General features: G+C 52.1%; 2 protein-coding genes across 5 annotated transcripts in view; one reads left to right on the top strand and one right to left on the bottom strand.

Moving 5' to 3' along the window:
* Positions 1-791: 791 nt before the first annotated feature.
* The window catches only part of FAM20A (FAM20A golgi associated secretory pathway pseudokinase), a 51,878-nt gene continuing 32,016 nt past the window's right edge, over positions 792-20,653 (top strand). Inside the window, exon 1 of one of the 3 annotated variants that reach the window (XM_047831778.1) lies at positions 792-807. Coding sequence is in view for 1 of the 3 variants with exons in the window: in XM_047831776.1 (XP_047687732.1) it covers positions 1,905-2,296 (392 nt within the window). In the remaining 2 variants the exon portion in view is untranslated. Of the gene's footprint in view, positions 808-1,172; positions 2,297-19,067; positions 19,241-20,653 lie in introns of those variants that run through there. The other 2 variants (XM_047831776.1, XM_047831777.1) reach the window with 2 other exon arrangements.
* Positions 6,867-19,541, bottom strand: LOC125151193 (uncharacterized). 2 transcript variants are annotated; one of them, XM_047831783.1, is made up of 5 exons: positions 19,259-19,541; positions 12,581-12,909; positions 11,983-12,013; positions 10,395-10,512; positions 6,867-7,924 (listed from the first exon to the last, which is right to left on the bottom strand). In XM_047831783.1, exons 2-5 carry the CDS (start codon positions 12,667-12,669, stop codon positions 7,527-7,529), a joined length of 636 nt encoding a protein of 211 aa, XP_047687739.1. In that variant the 5' UTR covers positions 12,670-12,909; positions 19,259-19,541; the 3' UTR covers positions 6,867-7,526. The 2 variants fall into 2 exon arrangements, with proteins under 2 accessions (XP_047687739.1, XP_047687738.1); XM_047831782.1 differs by lacking the exon at positions 19,259-19,541 and having other exon boundaries at positions 12,581-12,978.

The raw sequence follows: 20,653 nt of genomic DNA, 5'->3' as shown, positions 1-20,653 counted from the left end.
ATGTGCTCCTGAAAGTGGTCCCTGTCTGGCCTGCTTTTTCACACTTTATGTCTTTTGTCCCACTCATAAATCGTATCTAACTTAACCCAGTGTGCTACAGGAGCCAAGAAGTCCTAACTGTTTCTAGCAAACAAAGATTTCCCACTTATTTACCACGTGCTGGGGGCTGTTCCAAGCACACAACAACCCTATGGGGTAGGTCCTATTATTATCTTTCAGTGACAGATGAGGGGATGGCGAAGAACACAAGAACCTCCCCCCTTCCCCGCGCCCCACTGAACCACAGGGGAAAGAAGGCTGATCTGAACCCACAAGCCAAAGGGTGTCTGAGGATTCCTAACTCCAGCAAGGGAAGGAGAGGGTTAAAGAGTAAGATGAACATACATGGGAATCTTTGCTGTCTGGGCAGGCAACGCACGGCAAAGATGTATTTTCTTGAACATTCAGCAGGGTGGGGCCGCCTCCCTGATCAGAACTTGCCAGTCCCCCCAAGCGCGCCCCAGGTCATCAAATAGAGGAGCCAGAAGTTCAGGCCTGGCCCGCCCCCTCCCCCTCCCTCTTCCCCAAAAGGAAAATGAGGTGGGGGGAGCATGAATTACTTCACGAGCCATCAGGAGGAAACGTACCATGTGCCCTCCAGTGATTCATTTGGGTGGACTACTTTCACACCGAGCTAAATGCAAAAGTTCAGAGGAGGGTCAGCGGGCGGCCCCTCCCTCTTTGAGTGCGGGAGAAATTTCCTCCTTGTAAAGGACAAGCACAGTTGCAATCAAACTCCATCCAAACAGGAAATCACCAAGATTCTAGGTAAACGTGGCGCCTTATTTTTAAAGGACCAACTTTTTTATTTCATTGACTGGGTATTTCCTGAGTGCCTACTAAGTGCCAGGCACCCGGGCACGTAGTTGTTATGGACCTAGGATGTGCCGGGTGGGAAGATACAAAGAGGGAAAAGACAATGCACACACACGCGCGCGCGCGCACACACACACACACACACACACACACACACACACCCATCTGGTAAATCTTACAAGAGAAAGACTTTCGGGGGATTGTCTTTTTTCTAAAAATGAAAATAAAAGGTTGCGCGCGCACGCACACACACACACACACACGCACCCTGACTCCCCAAAGTGCCCGGACTGAGTCCGGAGCAGGGAAAGTGGGAGGCCTGGGGCGAGGGGGATGGGCGCGCCCAGCGGGTTGGGTGACAAGGTGCAAGGGCAGAGCCGGCAGAGGCATCGGGAGTTGGCTGGCGAGCTTGCGGCAGAGGCAGGTGCCAGCTGCGAGTGGGCGGAGGGGCGGGCGCCCGGCCAGGCGGGGGAGGCCCGGCGTCACCTCTGCCTCTAGGAGTCGGGCGCGCAGACGAGCTCGCCCAGAGCAGCCGGGGGCACGGGCGTCCCCGCCGCCCGCAGAAGGAGCCGCGGGAGCAGTCGCAGCAGCCGCCAGGCGACAGCATCCTCTGGAGAGACGCCCCAGGCCCCGCAGCCGCCTTCCTCCGCCCGGAGGCGAGCGCCGCCGCCCGCTCCCCGCGCTCCCGCTCGCCGTCGCCCCCCGGCCCCGCCGCCCGTCCGCCCGCGGGGAAAAGCAGGCACCCGCGCCCCCGGCCCTTCCCTGCCGCGGGCTCCCGGGCCGGCGGCGCGGGGAGAGAAGGTGCCGGAAGCAGGGGCCCAGAGGCACCATCCCCGGGTCTCCAGTCCACGCGGAGAAGAGACGCCCGGCAACACCGCGAGCCCCCGCGCCGCCGGTCCCCAAGTTCAGGGGCGACACCCCTCAAGGAGGGGGAGGGGGAGGGGTGCGATCCCGCGCGGTGAGCACCCCGGCCCCATCGACCCCGGCCGGCCCTCGGCGCCCAGCGCCCGCCCGGGTCCCCGGAGACGCCCGCGCGCCCCGGCGGGGCCATGCCCGCGCTGCGCCGGGACCGCCTGCTGACCCTGCTGCTGCTGGGCGCGCTGCTCTCCGCCGACCTCTACTTCCACCTCTGGCCCCAGGTGCGGCGCCAGCTGCGGCCCCGGGAGCACCCGCGGGGCTGCCCGTGCGCCCGCCGCGCCGCCTCGCCGGGCCCGGCCCCCGCCGCCGCCTCCCCGGCCCCCCGCGCGGCCGCGCGCAACTTTTCCCGAGCCGGGCCCGGGCCCGAGCGGCGCGGCGGCCGCGGCTCCAAACTGCAGGCCCTCTACGCCCACCCGCTGTACCGCGTCCCGGAGGAGCCGCCGCTCCTCGGGCCGGAGGACTCGCTCCTGGCCAGCCAGGAGGCGCTGCGGTACTACCGGAGGAAGGTGGCCCGCTGGAACAGGTGAGGACCCCGGGCGCGAGGCGCCCGCCGCGCGCACTGCCCGGCCCCGCCGCGCCCCCCGCCCCGGCCCGCCGCGGCTTCGCCCAGCGCTCCGGCTCCGCCCGGGCGCGGCGGGTGTGCCCTGCCCGGACCCCACCAGCCGTTGCGGGCGGCAGAGCTCAGCCCCGAGCGCATCTCAGCGGGAGGAAAAGTTTCTGTGCTGCAGCCCGGCCAGGAAATGCTCCGAGCCCCTCCCCTTGGGCTCCTGGTTCACTCCTCAGCCCCACTTGTGTTCCCTGGCCGGCTACCCGCCTCCTTCAATCCTCGCCCCGATGTGAGAAGCCGCCGCTGGAGTTGGGCGATCCAGAATAGGTTCCCAGACAGAGCCAACTCCAGAGCGGGTTCGAATTCCGCACTTAGCTTTAGACCTGGGTGCCTTCCAGAAAGCAATGCTACTCCCTGAAAACCCAGCTCATTCTCTTAACTTACTCCAATGCCCAGGTCAGAGATCACAAGAGGTCAGCTGGGGCAGAAAGCTAAGTGGTTGGTGCCCTGATCGGTTCTGTTTAAAACGTGTCTTGTCCCTCTGGTGAGTGCTAGAACCTGAAGGTGGTTTTAGTGTTGTGGTGATTTGGGCAGACTTGGTTCCAGGCTTGAAGCTTTCATGCACGGAGATAAAGATCTACCTGGGAATTTTTAAGATCCAAAGCAAAATGCAGAGGGGGGAAAAAAAAACAAACATATTTAGGTTTAAATTTAGAAGGATATATTTGTAAAAAGGTGCGGGGGATGTGGGGGGTGGGGGGGGTGGTTTGGAGAAGGCTGAGTGGTGGATACTGAGATCCCCAGGTAATGACCGAGGACGTTAAATGAGTTAGAGCTCTGTTTTGAAGTACAGACTTGTCTAAATATCACTCACATCCAGAGTTCACTTATGTACCACACCCATCCCTTTCCTTAATGCAAGAGATTTCAAAATGAGATGTCATCGGATGGTTTCAGAGTCCCTGTGGAGGATGGGTAGACCATAAATCGCCGTGGAAACGCAGTGCAAGCCCAGTTTAACTGTTTGCTCGTTATTCTGTGGTGCTCGGACCGAGAGAGGGCTTTCAGAAAGTAAAAAAGACACAAAATGGAGAGCTGTTGGCTGAAATCACTGTGGTGAATTTCAACTGCAACTCCATGGCTGACGATTTCATATTAGAAAGGAAGTCGTTCTCCATTTCATGGCTAATTGTGCGTAATAAAAAGGCACTTGGAGATGGCTCCTCAGACACTGTCATTTTCAGCATTACCTTTATTTTGTCCGTAACGTGGGCGGCCGGATCGATGGACGAGGAAATTTTGCCCTTAGAAAATTGTCCGCACATCTGTTGAAGATTTGAGAAGTGAGGGGACTTTGACCAAAGTCACTGGCTCTTTGGCAAACGTAGCCCCACAGTGTGCACATTTTTGCCGCCTTCAGGTTCTTCATGTTACTTTGGTCCTGAAGGGAAAGCCTAGGGGAATGCTTGGGCAGAAAAGCAAAAATCTTCCTCACCAATCTGTCCGGCAATCGATTTGGAGCTTGATTTCTACACCCTTGTGTGTCACAAAGACGCATTTACTGGCCAGAAATGGTTTGGGTCATTTAACGGCGGATCGACCAATGAGGGCTGGCGACCTTGCTGTATTCGGAGGGAACAGGGTAGTTTGGTGGGGTTGGTGGGCATGTGACCCTTGTGATATTTATTTCCCTCTCCCTTTTAATCCTTGAGCTCTCAAGTGAGGTTTGTGGCTGAAATGGGTGAGTAACCTGCACTCTCGAGTACCGAAAGTGGATCTCGGTACCTACCTTCACCCGAACTGTATGGTAAATGCCAACGCGATGATATTAATACGCGTGTGCATTGTCACTCATGGCAGGGTTAAAAACGGAACCTGAAGACTCCTTAGCCAGTGTGAATTTGAATCACGCGCCTTGTTCTGTTGTGAGAGACAGTCCCCCATTACCTAAAGCGAGAGAGTGCCCTGATGAATATGAAGCCCGCATGCCTTTTCCAATGTGCAGGGCCAAGGAAGGCTCCAGAGTTCGGTGCAGACAGATAATTAGAACAGACAGCAAAGGAAGAAATAGTGAATGACCTTGCTAATGGCTTATCTCTTGCACGGACTAGCCCTCCATGTGTGTGTAATGATGTGAAGTCGGAAGGTATCTTTCTACAACTGTGAGCTCACTACCAATAAAAGGTAGATAATGCCCCGTCTTCTTCCCCCAGCACATTCCTTTTCGATTTCAGTGGAAGATGGGGCTTATACGTCGTTTTGAACGTCTCAGGTTTCTGATCAGTATTTGTTCATCGGGTGTCAGTATTCGGTTAAGTTGAAATGCAAAAGATATATCGCGTGTCGGGTGGACAGTCTCGTGCTATGGGGCCCTCAGGCTTTCTGCAGACCTCCCCAACCCACTCCTTTCTCCCTCAAAATGTAAGTAAGTGTGGCACAATCCAAGTGAAAAATGCAATCAGGGAAAATGTTCCTGTCAGGTCGTCGGTCACTGCTCACAGCCAGCGAGCCAACGCCAGGCCCTAGCAGGCATGATGACACATTTGGCACCTGTCTTGAATAGTGAAAAGGACAGAACAAAGAGCCCGGGGAGTATAGTCTTCACTACTTCAGGCCCTAAACCAGCCAGCCGCAGGAAGCCTTTTCCTTTCAAAGTAATGGATGGAAGGCGGGGCTTACAGATGGAAGGCGGGGCTTACAGATGGAAGGCGGGGCTTCCCTGGCGCACAGGTAACTGTTCACCCTGCTGCTATCCTTGCCTCGGAGGCTGGGCTTTCTGGGTTTGTGGGCTGGGCTGCTTCTCTGCCCACAAGCTACCCAAGCCAGACAAGACCTGTCCTCTGACGTGTCAGAAGTGGCCGGGCCTTTTGCTCACATATCTTCTGTTGGCTCCTCTGTAACTCTCTGGTCTTGACAGGCAAGGCCAAACAGGGTCATGCCCCACCACCCCCCTCACCTCTCACCCCTCACCCCCCTTCCCCATGCCCAGACTCCTGCAGCTAACACATAAACGCAAGCTCCCCACTCCCTGCTTTTCTTTCTTTGTGACATTTCCTCAGGTATCCGGAAGGTTGTGTCTCCCCACAATTACAGCTTCAGCATTTCTGAGCAGCGTGCGTGTGTATCTGTGTTCTCCGTCTCCTCCTACCTACTTGCTGTCGCCGAAAGCCTAGCCCTGTGTTTCTCTTCGAAAATCACAGCGAAGACACTGGGCAGCTTTTCAAACCTGACAGTTGTTTAAGGGGAGTAACTTGGCTCAAGTTTTTCTGGGGGAAGCTTTGAGAAGACCCAGCAGCCGAGGCAGATAGAGGAGAGTGGGGAGGGGAGGGGGGGAGAGAAGGAGCCAGGAAAGATGAAGAAGTCATCTGGAAATGAGAACTGTCTGTTCTAAGAGGTTTTGAAGGCAAAGCTTCTTCCCACCGTGGCATCTATGGAATGAAAAATACAATCTCTTTATTCTCACCCCGTCCAGCCCCCCAGGCCTGTACCTCTTTTTCTCTTTCCTGCTTATCTCGTGCTGGCCCCAGACCATTGGGATTGATTGGGAGCAGGCAGTGCAACTCGCAAAGGCAGATAAAAGTCCAGGTTCTTACTCCTGGAGGGCGACCATTTGCTTTTCTCCCAGAGTCAACCGGGCCTTGGCCCCCTGACCGATTCTTCCGCCAGCGATGCCAGGCCAAGAAAGGAAATGACCTCCTTTGGTTTGAAAATGGGCCTCAACCCGACCTGTGTGTGACTGCCATTTCTCTTTTCCAATTAGAGCTTTGCTTGACTGGTTTGGGAAGGGCTGTTGATTTATATCGGTTTCCGCATCCCTGGACTTGTAGCCGGGGGAAACCTCTCCACTCTCCTCAGAGTCACATCCTCCAAACAGATGGCGTCTGAGAGGACTAACCCAGGGCCATCTTCGGGTCCCTTCTCCCTCGTTCCAGAACCCAGTCTTCGCTGCCGTTTCTGCAGCAAAGACCCAAATCAGGGAGGCTCTCAGTGGTGTCCAGTCAAGGAGGACAGGCACTTTCTGTGTCCAGTTATATCAAAATGAAGTCCTTTGGCCAAGGACTAGAGGCTGTTTGTCAGCTATTCCATTGTTCCCAGTCCCCAACACTCTCCTTTCACCGCACGAAGTTCTCATCAATCCTGGGAACTCAACTGGTTAACTGCATGCAAATCCCTCTTCCCGAAACATGAAACATACTTGGCCTGGCCCAGGGACTCCCCGTACACGTGCTAACTTAGGCCTCACGGTTTCCTTAGAAGTAGGCATGTGCTTGGAGGCGCCTGGGTGGCTCAGTCGGCTGAGCGTCCGACTTCGGCTCAGGTCATGATCTCACGGTCCCTGAGTTCAAGCCCCACATCAGTCTCTGTGCTGACAGCTCAGAGCCTGGAGCCTGCTTCGGATTCTGTGTCTCCCTCCCTCTCTGCCCCTCCCCTGCTCATGCTCTGTCTCTCTGTGTCTCAAAAATAAATAAAAACATTAAAAAAAAGAAGAAGAAGAAGAAAAGAAGTAGGCATGTTCAGTAGGCAGAATTCCAAGGTGGCCCCATTAGATTCCCAGCCCTGGTGCAAACACGCCCTCTCCTCATTATTCTACCAAATGTTAATCTAGGTGCTGGTGTCGAGGAATTGTACAGATGTAATTAAGGTCCCGGATGAGTTGACCTTGGGATAGACAGATTATCCCGGTGCACCTGACCTAATCGCAGGAGCCCTTTAAAAGCAGGGAGTTTTCTCCGGCTGACCAAAGAAAAGGGAATCAGAGATCCAAAGTATGATAGGGATCTGAGGGGCCACTGCTGTTTTGAAGATGGAGGGGGCCACCTGGCGAGGGACACTGAGGACTTAAGATTGGCCCGCAGGCGACAGCCAGCAGGGAAACAGGGACATCAGTCCCGCCACCACAAGGAAGCAAATTCTGCCAGGGGCGAAAACGAGCTCAGAAGCAGATTTCTCCCCAGAGTCGCCAGACGAGAGCTCAGCCTGGGGGACAGCTTAACGTCAGCCTTGCAGAGGCTGTGCAGAGAACACGGGTACGGCCAGGCTGGACTTCAGGCACAGAACTCGGTGACTGAACCGATGGGTGTTGCTCTAAGCCCCTGGGTGTGTAATAGCCAACAAATAGCAATAGCAAACAAATCTGGTACTGCCGTTGATTTCCCTCTATAGAGGAAACTGAGGACGAGAAGGTTATATCACTTGTCTTCCAAAGTCAGGCAGCCAGCAAACCACAGGCAGGCTTCGTACCCAGAGCGTCTGGCTCCAGGATGCACGCCCTAACCATCAGCTGCACCACTGTGCGTCTTTTGAAGTCCACAGGCCCTCGCTTTCCCTCTCCCGGAAAGGCTTTTCTGACTGCCTCCACCCACTCTGGCCCCTCTCTGACTATACCCCTCCTCTGCATATAAGACCATATTACTTTTTGTGACTGAGCCCCGTCCGGCTTCATGGCAGCTGCTAGGAGCTTCCTGGGGGAATGAAGAGCCACTTGCTTCTGGCACGAAAAGCCCCCGGCTTGCACGTGGTCACGCCACCACATCTGTTTCATGGTTTCCCGTGGGGCTGGGAGGGGGCGGGGACAGCCAGAGTCAATTATCTGGAGAACGCGTCCTGGGAAACAGACAACATCAGGATTTGGGGCCTGTGAGCAAATGGTCTGCTGTCTCCTATGAAGAAAGCCTCACACTGAAAGAATCCCAACTGTAAAATCACCCCACCTGTCGCTTTAGCTCTTCCCTGTAAAGGTCTAAGACAAAGCCACCCTACTGAGACTTTCTGAAATTTGGAGCTGAGGTGGGTGTTCTCTTTATTGCAATAGCCTAAATGAAATCAATTAAAAAAAAAAAAAAACCCGAAGGAAAGTTGAGAGGGTGTCATATGCCAGGAAGAGGGAATTTCCTCCGCTTCCAGTACTTTCTGAGGAAGAGCGGCCAAGAAGTCTTGCTTAAAGAAAGTGGGAAGCACGGAGACCCTGAGTGAGCCAACGCAATCCCCGAGCTGCCCCTTGGCAAGTGCTGACCCGTGTTTTTCTTGTGATTATTCATTAAGCTGAGGCCGACGAGAGCCTGTGGATTCTGCTGAAGTCGGCCTGCCTGTGGCCGCAAGCCGAGTGGGGGATATACCATTCTCAACAGCTGCCGCTTTAGGGGAACAGAAGTCTCTAGGCCAAAGAGCATCTGCGAACCTGTTGTCAGAGGCAGGCACACACATACATGCCTGATGAAAACCATAGCAAGGAGAAAACAAAAAGGGCTTAGCCCTTCTGGTGCCCTGTCACTTGGCAGAATGTCCTATGGCTGCAATGTGAAATCAGGACAGACTGGGTCTGAGTGCTGTGGAGACTCGGGCATCCGGGACTCTGAAGGGGAAGAACTGGGGGCGGCCAGCAGAACCGGGCTTGGGCACAACGCAAAGTTAAGAATCAGAAAAGGGTCTGATTTATTGGATCCCCGAGGAACAGACCAGTTCCATCTGGAAAGCCACAGGGAATAGAAAATAGTGGAGGACTGTGGTTCCTAAGCCAAGAACCTGTAATAAGACTCAGCAAAATACGGAGAGTGAAAGAGAAACTTAAGGAGTTTGGCACGGGGGCACATGGACTGAGAAGCTGGGCTATTAAAAAAAAAGCTGGCCTGTGAAGAGATGGAATTTTAGAAAACTTGGAAGAGGTTGATGGGTTAGAAAAGATCTCTGCTGGCAGAAGGAAATCAGAGCTGCCTCTGGCCCTGGGAAGTCAGGCATAGCTCAGATAGCAAACTTGCGATCAATACCTGGGTCGTCGTGGAATCGTGGGGAAATATTTCTGGGGGGGGGGGGGGGGGGTCGTAGGGAAATATTTCTGATGTTGCTAACCAAAATGGAGTCTCTGCGGAGGGACAGATTGTCTCTCCTGGCCAATTCAGGTGTCCCACAGGGTGTCAGTTTCATTAGTCCAAAGGGGAGTTTTGGATTTCTGACTCATTTTTCCCCATGGCTGAAGAGTTACAAATTCTATAGGAATAGTGTATTTATCTGCACTTACAGCTCAGCCCATGTTTTCCACTCTGAGTTAAGAATTATGCACAGCCAGTAGCTGTATTTTTTACGCATTCTGCACCCCTCGGAACAGTTGGAGACGCTAGAGAAAGACCAGCCACAACTCCATCATCAAATCAAGCCCCTTATTAACCACTGTTTCATTGAAAGGGTTTTGTGGTTTTTTTCCACGGAAGGGGGAGGGGGGCGGTCCCTGGACCCTACTGAGTTCAAGGGATGAGGTCTATGTTTCCCTTAAATGTTATGACAAATTTGCATTCTGTGCATATGCTTATTTTCCTAAGAAATAGTTTACTGCTTTTGGAAAGTCTACTTTGGTTTCAAGTGACAGAAACCCAACTCAAAGTAACGCAAGTAGGAAAAGGAAATGTAGAGACTCAAGTAACCAAAACCCAGTGAGGGCCTGTCTTAATCCCCTCCTGCGGCTTTGGGTCCCAGCTGCTCAAGGACCAGAGAGAAAAAGGGTGTCTCCGGTTTCCAAAAAAAAAAAAAGATAATGAGCAGAGATGCTGATTGGCCAGGTCCGAGAAAACAGCCAGGCTGTAGAGGGCTATGATTGGCCCAGCTTTGAGGCGTGCCCACCTCTCAACCAATCCCTGACGTCAGGGAGGTGGAGTCATTGGAAACTGTGCATTCTCAGGCCAGGTGGCTCATTGAGGGGAGGAGCGGTGCACCTGGGTGTAGACTTCAAGGGTCCTGGAGAAACTGTCACCGGTGATGCTGGAAAGTTTCTCAGCTTAAGCGCAGGGCCCTTTCTGACTCCTTTAGCTACTGTTCTGGAGTTTTAATTGAGACTTGAAAATCGAATTCATTCACAACAGATTCCTAACATGTGCGGGCTTTTTATACCAACCATTAAAATCCTCCCAAGAAGACAGGCATCTTCATTTATTGGGGCTTAAATCAATGTTACTCTCTACACGGGAGCCCAAAGAAGAAACCGAGGTGGACCCAGCTCATTCGTGGGCTCATGTCTCTTTCTCCCAAAAAGAGATTCCACTTCGAGCCAAGATGCCTGTGTGTCAGTCCCGAGGAAACCACTTACCTTCTTCAGGACTCCCTTCCTTTGGAATGAAGAGAGTGAACCTCTGGTCCCTGAAGGCTCTTTGCTGCTCTGTTTTCCAGGCACAGCACATCTTTGACCAAGATTTCTTCTTCAAGGTCTATCAGAGCGAAAATATGGGACAGGCATTTTTGAGATGTGCTCCATGAGCTTCCAGGGTTCTGGGAGAGACTTCTCAAGTTCTGCAAATGACGGATTAATTTTTCATCTTGAAAGAGTGTACTTTAACACAATTCTGAAGTTCTTGCATGGGAAAACTCACACCCGATTGTGTTATACACACGTGGTAGCCTGTAGAGCCTGCGGCAGGTGACTTAGGTGGACAGATGGTTTCTCCTCCTATCTTTGTTTAATTGAGGAGTATTCTGTGATTGCAAGGTGAGCTATTAAAAACCGTCTCCCGTCCCAACTACTTATGTATGTTTGTCACGATTTTTTGTACCGTGCTACCAAAACGATGTGCGGAAATTAATCAGGTACTGAAATAAGACTACTTCTACCTGTCATTCCCCCCACTTTTGAATGCTTGAGTTCATAATCCTATTTTCCTTCTTGTTCTTATCGATTAGCTTTTAAAAATAAGTCTACATATTTTAGCCTATAAATTAGATTTATAATAATAAATGACGAGTTTGGTTTATTTCATACATTGGGATTCTGTGCAAGGTTTCTTTTGTAAGGAAGGTTCCACTTCTAGAAAATTTTTGAAAGCCGCTGATTTGGACTATATGGGAATAAACGTTTTTTCCTCTTTCCTCAAAAACTGATGGGCCTAGAACCCAAGCCCCCTGCCCTCCCTTACCCCCCTCGCTCCCAGCTATTATCACTAGTGAGAGCACGGCCACACACCCCCACCATGGCTTTGCCAATGCTTGTGGCCACTTGAGCGAATGAGAGCATCTTTTAGGCCTTGTGTACTATTCCTGCTTTGCTGCACAGCAAATCATACCAAAATATCGTGACTTAAAAACGAGAACCGTTTACTGGCTCACGATTCTGCAAGTCTGCAATTTGGGCTGGGCTCAGCTGAGCGGTTCTTCTGGCCTCCTTGGGCTCAATGAGACATCTGTGGTCAGGTGCCACATAAACTCTGCTGAGCTAGGCTGTGTCCCCTCCCGGGGGGGGCCCCTGTCTGGGCCTTGACGGAGATGACGACGGTGGTTCCACATGGCAGTGAGCTAATCCCGGCTGCATGATGTAGTGGTGGAAGGTTACAAGAGAGAGTGGAAGTGGGCATCACCCCTTGAGGTCCTGGCCAGGACCTGCTGAATGTCGCTTCTGCTGCCTTCTGTTGGCCAAAATAGATTAAAGCCCACGTGGGGAGATTTGGGTCTCCTGGCCATTGGAGAGGAGGTGGTCTAATAACTTAGGACCGAGCAGAGGCTCCAAGGAAGTCCCTTTTGCTGGCACTTGTCAGGCAGTGAGCCAGCAGCTGTAAGTGGCAACAGCCTGCCTCATGTGTCCGTGAGAAAGAAATCTAATAGAGCCCTTTAAGACTCAAGTGAAGCAGTTGTGGACTGAATCATGTTCCCACAAAACCCATATGTTCAAGTTCTTACCTGCAGCGCACCTCAGAATGTGACTGTTTTTGGAGACTGGGCCTATAAAGAGATAATTAAGGTTAAATGAGGTCACCAGGGTGGGGCCTTAATCCCCTATGACGAGTGTCCTTGAAAGAAGCGGGAGAGACCCCGGGAGACACTTATGTACGGAGGGAAGGCCATCTGAGGACGCAGGGAGAAGGCGGCTGTCCGCAAGCCATGGAGACAGGCCTTGGGAGAAACCATCTCGGTGACACCTTGATCTTGGACTTCTAGGCTCCAGAAGCGTGGGAAATAAATTTCTATTGTGTAAGCCACACCCGGTGGGTGGTATTTTGTTATGGCAGCCTGAGCAGACTAATAATACAGAGGCTAACTGACAGGGATAGTTAGGGCTAATCTGCTGGCTCGGGCCTGCCTGCACCTCAGCTCCCTGGGGCACACGGCAAAGCCAAGCTGTCTCTGAAACTGTCCCCTCCCCCCCCCGTGTGGTTCTCCCAGCTTCACCAGGCCTCCGGGCCTCCCTTTTCAAGCCCTTAAAAACTCCCTCGTTCACAGACAAGATGGCCTCAATCCTTTCCTTAGGGCCAAGTGATTAGCTCTTCGTTTAGTTTTTTTTTAACCTACCTGTTTGTGGGTAGACTTGAAGATCTCCCTTCTTCTGGAGACCATTTTTCAGACCAGAAGCCGACACCTGGCTCTCTGTCTCCCTGCATCCCTCCTAGGATGGTCCTCCTCCTCCCCAAGGCCACAGGTCCTCTGATTGATGGGCCAGGGACACAACGTCATCCTTCAAGGGTGCTTAAAGCCCATTTTGTAAATTTGTAAACACTTCCTTAACCTGTGAACCGCCAGAATATTTAGAACAGCGATGAAAATTTGTTTTCACTTATCAGGTGTATTAAGCGCCTATTATTTCATAAGCAAATCTCCAAAGACCGTTATCTGTTATTTACCTATAGGGAATTTGTGATAATAATTGTTAATATTAGTAATGGCATGAATATGGAGAGTCCTTTTCACTTCCCGAAGCTTTTTTTTTAATTATTTTTTTATGCTTATTTATTTCTGAGAGAGACAGAGGCAGAGCGTGAATGGGGAAGGGGCAGAAAGAGGGAGTCACAGAATCCGAAGCAGGCTCCAGGCTCTGAGCTGTCAGCACAGAGCCCGACGCGGGGCTCGAACCCACGAACCGTGAGATCACGACCCAAGCCGGAGTCAGACACTTAACCGACCGAGCCACCCAGGTGCCCCTTTCCTGAAGCTCTTTTAAACAGTCTGTAATTCATTCACCGTAGATTGGTGTTTACAGCCAGTAAGAGGTTGACCTGAGTGTCCCCATGGAAAGACATCCAGTCAATCTGTGTTTTGAAGCACAAATTGTTATAAAGCTGTGTTATAAAGCAGCGTCCTTGGCAACAGCCTGGGCTGGTGGGGCCTCAACTGTCTGTAGTGGATGCTATGCAGGACCCCCGGGGAAAAACTACGAGTACTGCCTTGTACGGAGACCATCAGAGGCCACACCTCTCAGAGGAGTCTCCATTGAAATGGACAGAAACTCCCTCAGTGAAACTTGATGGTGTCAGAACAACACAGGGAAACATTTATGTGCCGTGTTTATTATAATCATAAGCATTATGTTATTCTAATAGAAGAATGAGAAACTGAGGTCTTTTGCTATCAGAAAATCAAATACCATCAAGGATGGACTTTAAAATATTTTTAATGTTTATTTATTTATTTTGAGACAGAGAGAGAGCGGGGCGGGGGGGAAGGGGGTTGGCAGACAGAGAGACAGAGGGAGAGAGAGAGAGAAAATTCCAAGCAGGGGGCATTTGGGTGGCTCAGTCGGTTAAGTATCTGACTTCAGCTCAGGTCATGATCTCAGGGTTCGTGGGTTCGAGCCCCACGTCGGGCTCTGTAGTGACAGCTCGAAGCCTGGAGCCTGCTTCAGATTCTGTGTCTCCCTCGCTCTCTGCCCCTCCCCTGCTCACGCTCTGTCTCTCTCTCTCTCTCTCCTTCAAAAATAAATAAAAAAAAAAAAATCCCAAGCAGGCTCCACCCTGTCAGGGCAGAGCCTGACATGGGGCTCGATCTCACCGACCACGAGATCATGATCTGAGCTGAAACCAAGAGCTGAACACTTAACCGACTGAGCCACCCAGGCGCCCCTGCCATCAAGGAAGGATTTTAACGCCACACACTTTTTTGCTCCGTGGCCTGGACCCCTGGGCAGAGATACTTTACGAGACGTTCGGCAACAGCTGCAAGCCCAAGACAACGCCCCGAAGATGCTTCAGAAGCTGGCAGCCACGTCTTTGAGCCATTGGGTCTTCGCATTTCCTGAGCAAGTTCTGAGAAGGGAATTCCGTCACTGCATTGGTTTCCTAGGGCTGCGGTGACGAATGTTTCCTTGCACACTTCTGGAGGCTGAATCTGACACCAAGGTGTCAGAGGCTCTGGGGAGGTGGGGGTTGGGGGGGTGGGGGGCACAAGTCCTTTGCTACAAGAGTAGCTGCCAGCATTCTTGGACTCGGGGCCACATCACCCCAAGCTCTGCCTCCACGGTCACATCACCTCCTCTTCCGCCCGTGTGTCTCTCTTCGAAGGCCACTTGTCACTGCATCTGGGGCTCACCTGAATAATACAAGACCATCTCTTCTCAAAATCCTGGACTGTGTTACATCTGCACAGATGCCATTTCCAAACAAGGTCACATTCCCCGGTTCCAGGGATTTAGGTCCTGGACGTTAGGTGTTTGGGGAGAGCACCCTGCCCCCTGTACCGTTATGAATAGAAAGGCCATCAGTTACCTTTGTAACTGTCCCATTATTTTATGAGATAGATCATAAACATCGTTATGATCTATCTCCTAAAATAAACGTAGGGACACCTGGGTGGCTCAGTCGGTTAAGCGTCTGACCTTGGCTCAGGCCATGAACTCGTGGTTCATGAGTTCAAGCCCCACATCAGGCTCCGTGCTGACAGCTGAACCAGCTTCGGACCCTCTGCCCCCTCTCTCTCTGCCCCTCCCCGACTTGCCCTCTCTCTCTCTCTCCCTCTCTCAAAAATCAATAAATATTAAAAAAAAATTTTTAATGAAAAAAATTTTAAAAACACAATACAATAAAATAAATGTAAAATAGTTGAGAAAAACAAGTCCAAGGGACAATAGGACAGATGGGGCTTAGAGTGAAGAGCTTCTCAGAGCACTTCTGTGAACACCTGCCCACCCCAGAGTTAGTTAGCTGTGCTCGGAGACCCATCAGTCGTGTCTACAGGGCGAATGCTAGCCTGTGGCCCAGGAAGACCATAGGGTTCCCGTCAATTCCCCGGGGTCCTCCTCCCTCACATCCTACCGCTCAGAGGACACCTTGTGGGTAAGGACCAGGGTCCTCCACCTTGGAAGACGGTCCCGTCGGTGACTCCGTGCGCTCCCCAGCATGAGCGGCACTGTGTCCCAGAGCAAGTACGTGCAGTCATGTCCCCGTGGGCCGCACTGCCCAGTTCCCGGCACACAGGCCTGCCGGCTTGTCTTATCTAAGGAGAAAATCGACAGCGCTGAGGTTCCAGGCGAATGGGGAGCAGGTGCACCCTTGGGGAAGTCCTCCACCCCTCCCGCTGTCTTAGCAGAGCTTCTGATCGACACTGAGTGGCAGCGCATTTAGGGCCAAACTCCTGGAGGCGCCTGGAGTGCAGCTCGTCAGGGTTGACATTCAGCGCAGAGAAACAGACTTGGCTGTTGGCTAAACTTGGAGATAAAAACAAAAGGCTCTTGAAGAAGGTCACGGTCAAACCAGACACGTGAGTGGATTCAAAGCCACCGACCTGGGCCCAGCGAGGAGCCCAAGTTCCAAGGGCAGTCGGGATCCTCCCGAGATACGTGTGGATCTGCTGTGACAGATGGGCCAGAGGGTAATCGGTACCTCCAAGCCATATGCCGTAGCATGTGACTGCAAGATTTGGGGATGGAAAAATATGAAAATAGATAATAACCAAATGCCCACCTTAGGTATTAAAAAAACCATCACCAGAGCAACGATCGAATGCGTAATTTGAGCAGTGGAACTTACTAGTGGTCCCCGAGGGTTAAGTTCATTGCAAAATGTAACCGAATGAGGTGGTTTTCTGTTCTGTTATGAGCTGTAAAGCCATTAAAAAGGTCTGAGGAGGTCAGCCAGAAATGAGGAGCTTGGATTTATGGCAGTTGTTCTATGGCCCTTCTTTCTGGCAATAACAGAGCTAAGCGCTCTGTTAAGGCTACTCATGAACTGTGATACTGTTTTGTCTGCACTTAGGAAAATGCTTCCTCCTGACTTTCCTGGCGGCGGGGAGGGTTGCTATGCCCAACTCATCCAAAAACATCAGTTACTCGTTAAGTATAGAAAAGTAAGCAGATGGAGGGGTGCCTGGGGGGCTCAGTCGGTTGAGCCTCTGACTCTTGGTTTCGGCTCAGGTCATGATCCCAGGTTCATGGGATTGAGCCCTGAGTCGGGCTCTGTTCTGAGTGTGGAGCCTGCTTAAGATTTTCCTCTCTCTCTCTCTCTTTCTCTCTCTCTTCCTCTCTCTCCCACTTGTGCGCTCTCTCTCCCTCTCAAAACAAAAACAGAAGCAAGCAGATGGGCCAGAATATTTGCGCCCCAAAGGAGACAGCTGGCTCCTTCTTGCCCTTTGGATCTCCTTTCAAAACTGCCCACTCACAGGGATCTTTCCTGTCCCATCAACCTAGACGGGTCCCCAACTCTCTCTTGCCACTCCTGCCTTATTTTCATCAGGGCTCTTGACACAATTTAACGCCTTCTTGTTTATTGATCTGCTTAGCGTAAAACCTCACTAGATCGTAAGCATTTAAGGATTGTATCAAACTGAATGGATATATCCACATCCGAATCCCCCCCCCCCGAATCTTTCACCAGTATCTTAGGGGGTGGTGGGGGAGAAAAGTCTTTGTGGATGTAATTCAGAATCTTAGGATGAGGAGATCATCCTGGATAATCTGGGTGGGTCTTAAAACAAGAACAAGGGTCCTTATAAGGAAAAGCAGAGGGAGGTTAGACACAGACGAGGACACAGTGCGACCAAGAAGGCAGAGACCGGGGTGATGTGGCCACCAGGCAAGGCAGGCCAACAGCCACCAGAAGCTGAAAGAAAAAAAGAATGGATTCTCCCCCGGGGCCCCCGGAAGGAGCCTAATAGCCTCACTGATACCTCGATGTCAAGCTCTGGGAGTCCAGAACGGTGAGAAAATACATTTCTGGAAAGCCACCACGTTTGGGGTTATTTCTTGCGGCAGCCACAGGAGCCGCTGGACGGAGGCTTGCTCGCCTCTTTGGCAGTGTGATCCCGTACCTAAAAGGCTGCTTGCATACAACAGGTGCCTCATAAATGTTTGGTAAATGAATGAGAAAAAAAAGAGTACTTGAGAGGCTCTGTCGTTAGGCAGTTCTGGGTTTAAATCCCAGCTCGGCCACCAGGCGCCCAAAGGCCTGAGGCTCATTTCCTGGAACCTCAGCGTCCGGGTCAGGAGTGGGGGGCTGTAATACCCACCCCCAAGGGGTAGCGGGGTCTGTCCCGCACTGAGCAGGGTGCCCGGTTCATGTGGTACATTGTTTTATGTTCCATGCGGACAACTTGCTACCTGTCCGTATCCAGCCTTACTTATGTGTGTGTGATACTCAGGTCGATGACACTCAGCAGCCGGGGTCAGCTCCATTGCTAGGGTGAAACACCCGTGGGTCCAGCCCAGCCAGGGCCCCCCTCTTGTCTGGAAGCCCCGGTGCGTCCAGAGAGAGAAAATACACGTATTGATTGGTCCGTGGTCACCGGGACGTCAAATGCCTCATGCTTGCAGGCGGAGAAAACACAGAACCGGGTCAATGTGCAATTAGCCTACCTCTTTCAGAAATTACACCCCGGGGGCGCCTGGGGGGTTCAGCGTCCAACTTCGGCTGAGGTCACGGTCTCGCAGCTCGTGAGCTCGAGCCCTGCGTCGGGTTCCGCCCGGAAGGTGCCGAGCCTGCTCGGAATGCTCGCTCTCTGCCCCTCCCCCGCTTGTGTTCGCTCGCAAAATACGTAAATAAATTTAAAAGAAAGAGAAAAGAAATCGCACCCCTTCCCATCCCCTACCCCCACGCTCTGAGCGAAAACGGGTCCGTCAGCGAACGGTCCTCGGTCACACGACTTGAAACGACAGGAGTCCTGCAGATGGCAGATGCCATTTTAATTCTAATCATCTCTTGTCACCGAGTATTTTTTCAGCCAGTTAAACAGGCTGATCTCTTTCCCGTCCGGCCGTGCCTCTGGTGAGTTGGTGACGTTGACAGTAGCCGACCCTTGGTGAGCACGTACTCTGGGCGCTCGGGTGGAGGCACAGGGCTTGTGTCCTTTGCATACTATCTCACTTAATTCTGACCACAACCCCACAAGAGAGGTACTGTTACTACGCCCACCTTGGGTCACAGAGAAAGGCTCAGACAGGCTAGGTTCCCCTAGAAACCGGATTTCAAAGGCGGAAATTCCACACTGACTTGAACTTTGCCTCCTGTCTCAGATCGGGTCCTGGAAGCATATCTGAAGTGAGATTGGAGGGCAGGAGGCCTTGCGGGCCGAGCGCTCAGATGCCCCCTTGCATCACGGCCCAGACATGCCCGAGGCAGAACTGCTCCCTACCTGTCTGCTGCGGACACATGAATCGCTATTGCCGGGTCGGCTAGAAGCACCAAAAAAGCTTTAAAAGATAGCTCAACTGGGGTGCCCGGCTGGCTCAGGCGGTTAAGAGACCCTTGGTTTCAGCTCAGGTCACGATCGCACAGCTCGTGAGTTCGAGCCCCACGTCGGGCTCTACATGGACAGTAGGGAGCCTGCTTGGGATTCTCTCTCTCCCTCTCTCTCTCTGCCCCTCCCCCACCCGCGCCCTCTCTCTCTCTCTCAAAATAAATGCACGTAAATAAATAAATAAAAATTAAAAATAGCTCAACTTGTCAGTCCTTATACACCATAGACCTGCTTTTTTATTTTTACACCCCCCAAAAATTTGCTTTTTTAAACCAGAGAGAACATCGGTTATTGGTAGAATCTCTCACCCACGTTCTGATTCCAGGCTTGGGTTTCATCACAGCCCTGCCACTTTGTAGCCGTGTGACCCGGGACAAGTCATCTGGTCCCCGTGCCTTTAAGGAAGTCGTGACGGCAACACTGATTTTATACGGAATTTCTGTGAGGATTCGACAGCTCAAAGTTGCAAAGTGCTTAAAATAGCGCCTGGCACAGGGGAGGCGCCGCGTCGAGGTGAGCGAGTTTTCTTACCATTGTTCCGACTCGTAGACCCCTTTCGGATCACTGGTTCCTCTGATTTTTGCTCATCAGGACGGAGGTCTGTCCACACGGTTCCCGTGCCTGGAATGGGTCCTGAAACGCCCCTTCAGATTCAGGCCTATTCTCCTTGGGCTCCCCTCCAGCTCAGAAGCCCCTGTCACCCTGGCTAGGTCTTACTCAACCGCTGAGCCAGAGCGGTGACCCCATGAGGTCAGGATGGGCTTGGGAATCCAGGTGGCCCCCGCGAAAACAAGAGATCTGTTGCAACACAGCATGAAGCCAGCTCCGAGAGGAGGAAGTGATTGTATTTCAACCGGATAGAAACGAGTTTGTGTTGTGAAATCCTCCCATTCTGCAAAAGCTCACTCAAATCTCGATATAGTCCCTGCTTTCCCGCTGGCAAACAGATCAGCGTGTTTCGTGGTCTCCCCCACGACCTCTCCCTGTCTTTACGGAGGCCCTGGCAGGAATCTAAATAAACCCTTGACGGAGCATCGCTTTCTCCGCACCCTGTGTTTTTTGATTTTTACACCAAGAAATGTTGCTTTTATAATCAGGGGGAACATCGGTTACTGATAGGCTGTCTCCCCCACATTCTGATTTCAGGCTTTGGTGGAACAACAGAAAAGGCTCAGGTCAGACGGCCTGGCTGTTCGGCCCTCCTTTCCATTTCCCGTGCTGTTTCTTTAATTTCCTCTTCTGGAGACGGGAGGGATGACGTATTCACAAGGCTTGAGGGAACTAGATATAATCCATGCAAAGAACCCCCCCCCGGATGCATTTGTTAATAAGCTCTACACAAACGCAAGTGGATAGCGTTAAAAAAAAAAAAGTCATCCTATGTGAACTAAGTACCGTGAGACTGCGGCAGAGGCATCAAAATCCACGTGTTCCCCTTGTGTCCCAGCCCCCTTGCAGCCAGGCGGAGGCCCTATGACTGGTTCTAGCCCATGGTATGGGAGTTGAGGTGACTATGTCACTTGCCGGCCAAAGACCTTAACAGCCGGTGCCTCTCTTTTCTCCCCGTGATGATCTCGAAGGCCACTCACTGGGATCTCGGTGTGTCCCTAAAGCCGGGTCCCTGAGTCGTGCTGTGACCTTCATTAAACAAGTAGGCACGTGAGTGAGAGAGAAGGCTTCGTTGGGCTAAACCCACTGAGATTTCCGGATGAAATTGTTACTCCAGCAAAATCTGATTTTACTCCGCAAGCACAGGTGTGAGGGAGACGTAACATGGATTTCTTTTTCTTTTTTTAAAAAAAAATTTTTTTTTCCAACGTTTATTTATTTTTGGGACAGAGAGAGACAGAGCATGAACGGGGGAGGGGCAGAGAGAGAGGGAGACACAGAATCGGAAACAGGCTCCAGGCTCTGAGCCATCCGCCC

This window comes from Prionailurus viverrinus, chromosome E1 (assembly GCF_022837055.1).
Source record: "Prionailurus viverrinus isolate Anna chromosome E1, UM_Priviv_1.0, whole genome shotgun sequence".
NCBI classification, from domain to species: Eukaryota; Metazoa; Chordata; class Mammalia; order Carnivora; family Felidae; genus Prionailurus; species Prionailurus viverrinus.
Note: the sequence above shows the minus strand (reverse complement) of the source record. Positions and strands in the feature narration are given on the sequence as shown.

Bases quoted from the DNA above. Each gene is read 5' to 3' on its own strand.
- LOC125151193 (XM_047831783.1), bottom strand. From the start codon at position 12,669: ATGCAGGGAGACAGAGAGCCAGGTGTCGGCTTCTGGTCTGAAAAATGG. The intron at 12,014-12,580 runs GTAGGTTAAAAA...ATCTCTTTATAG, and splicing joins TCAAGTCTACCCACAAACAG to GCCCAGTCTCCAAAAACAGT. The intron at 7,925-10,394 runs GTAAGTGGTTTC...TCTGTTTCCCAG, and splicing joins GGAAGGGAGTCCTGAAGAAG to GACGCGTTCTCCAGATAATT.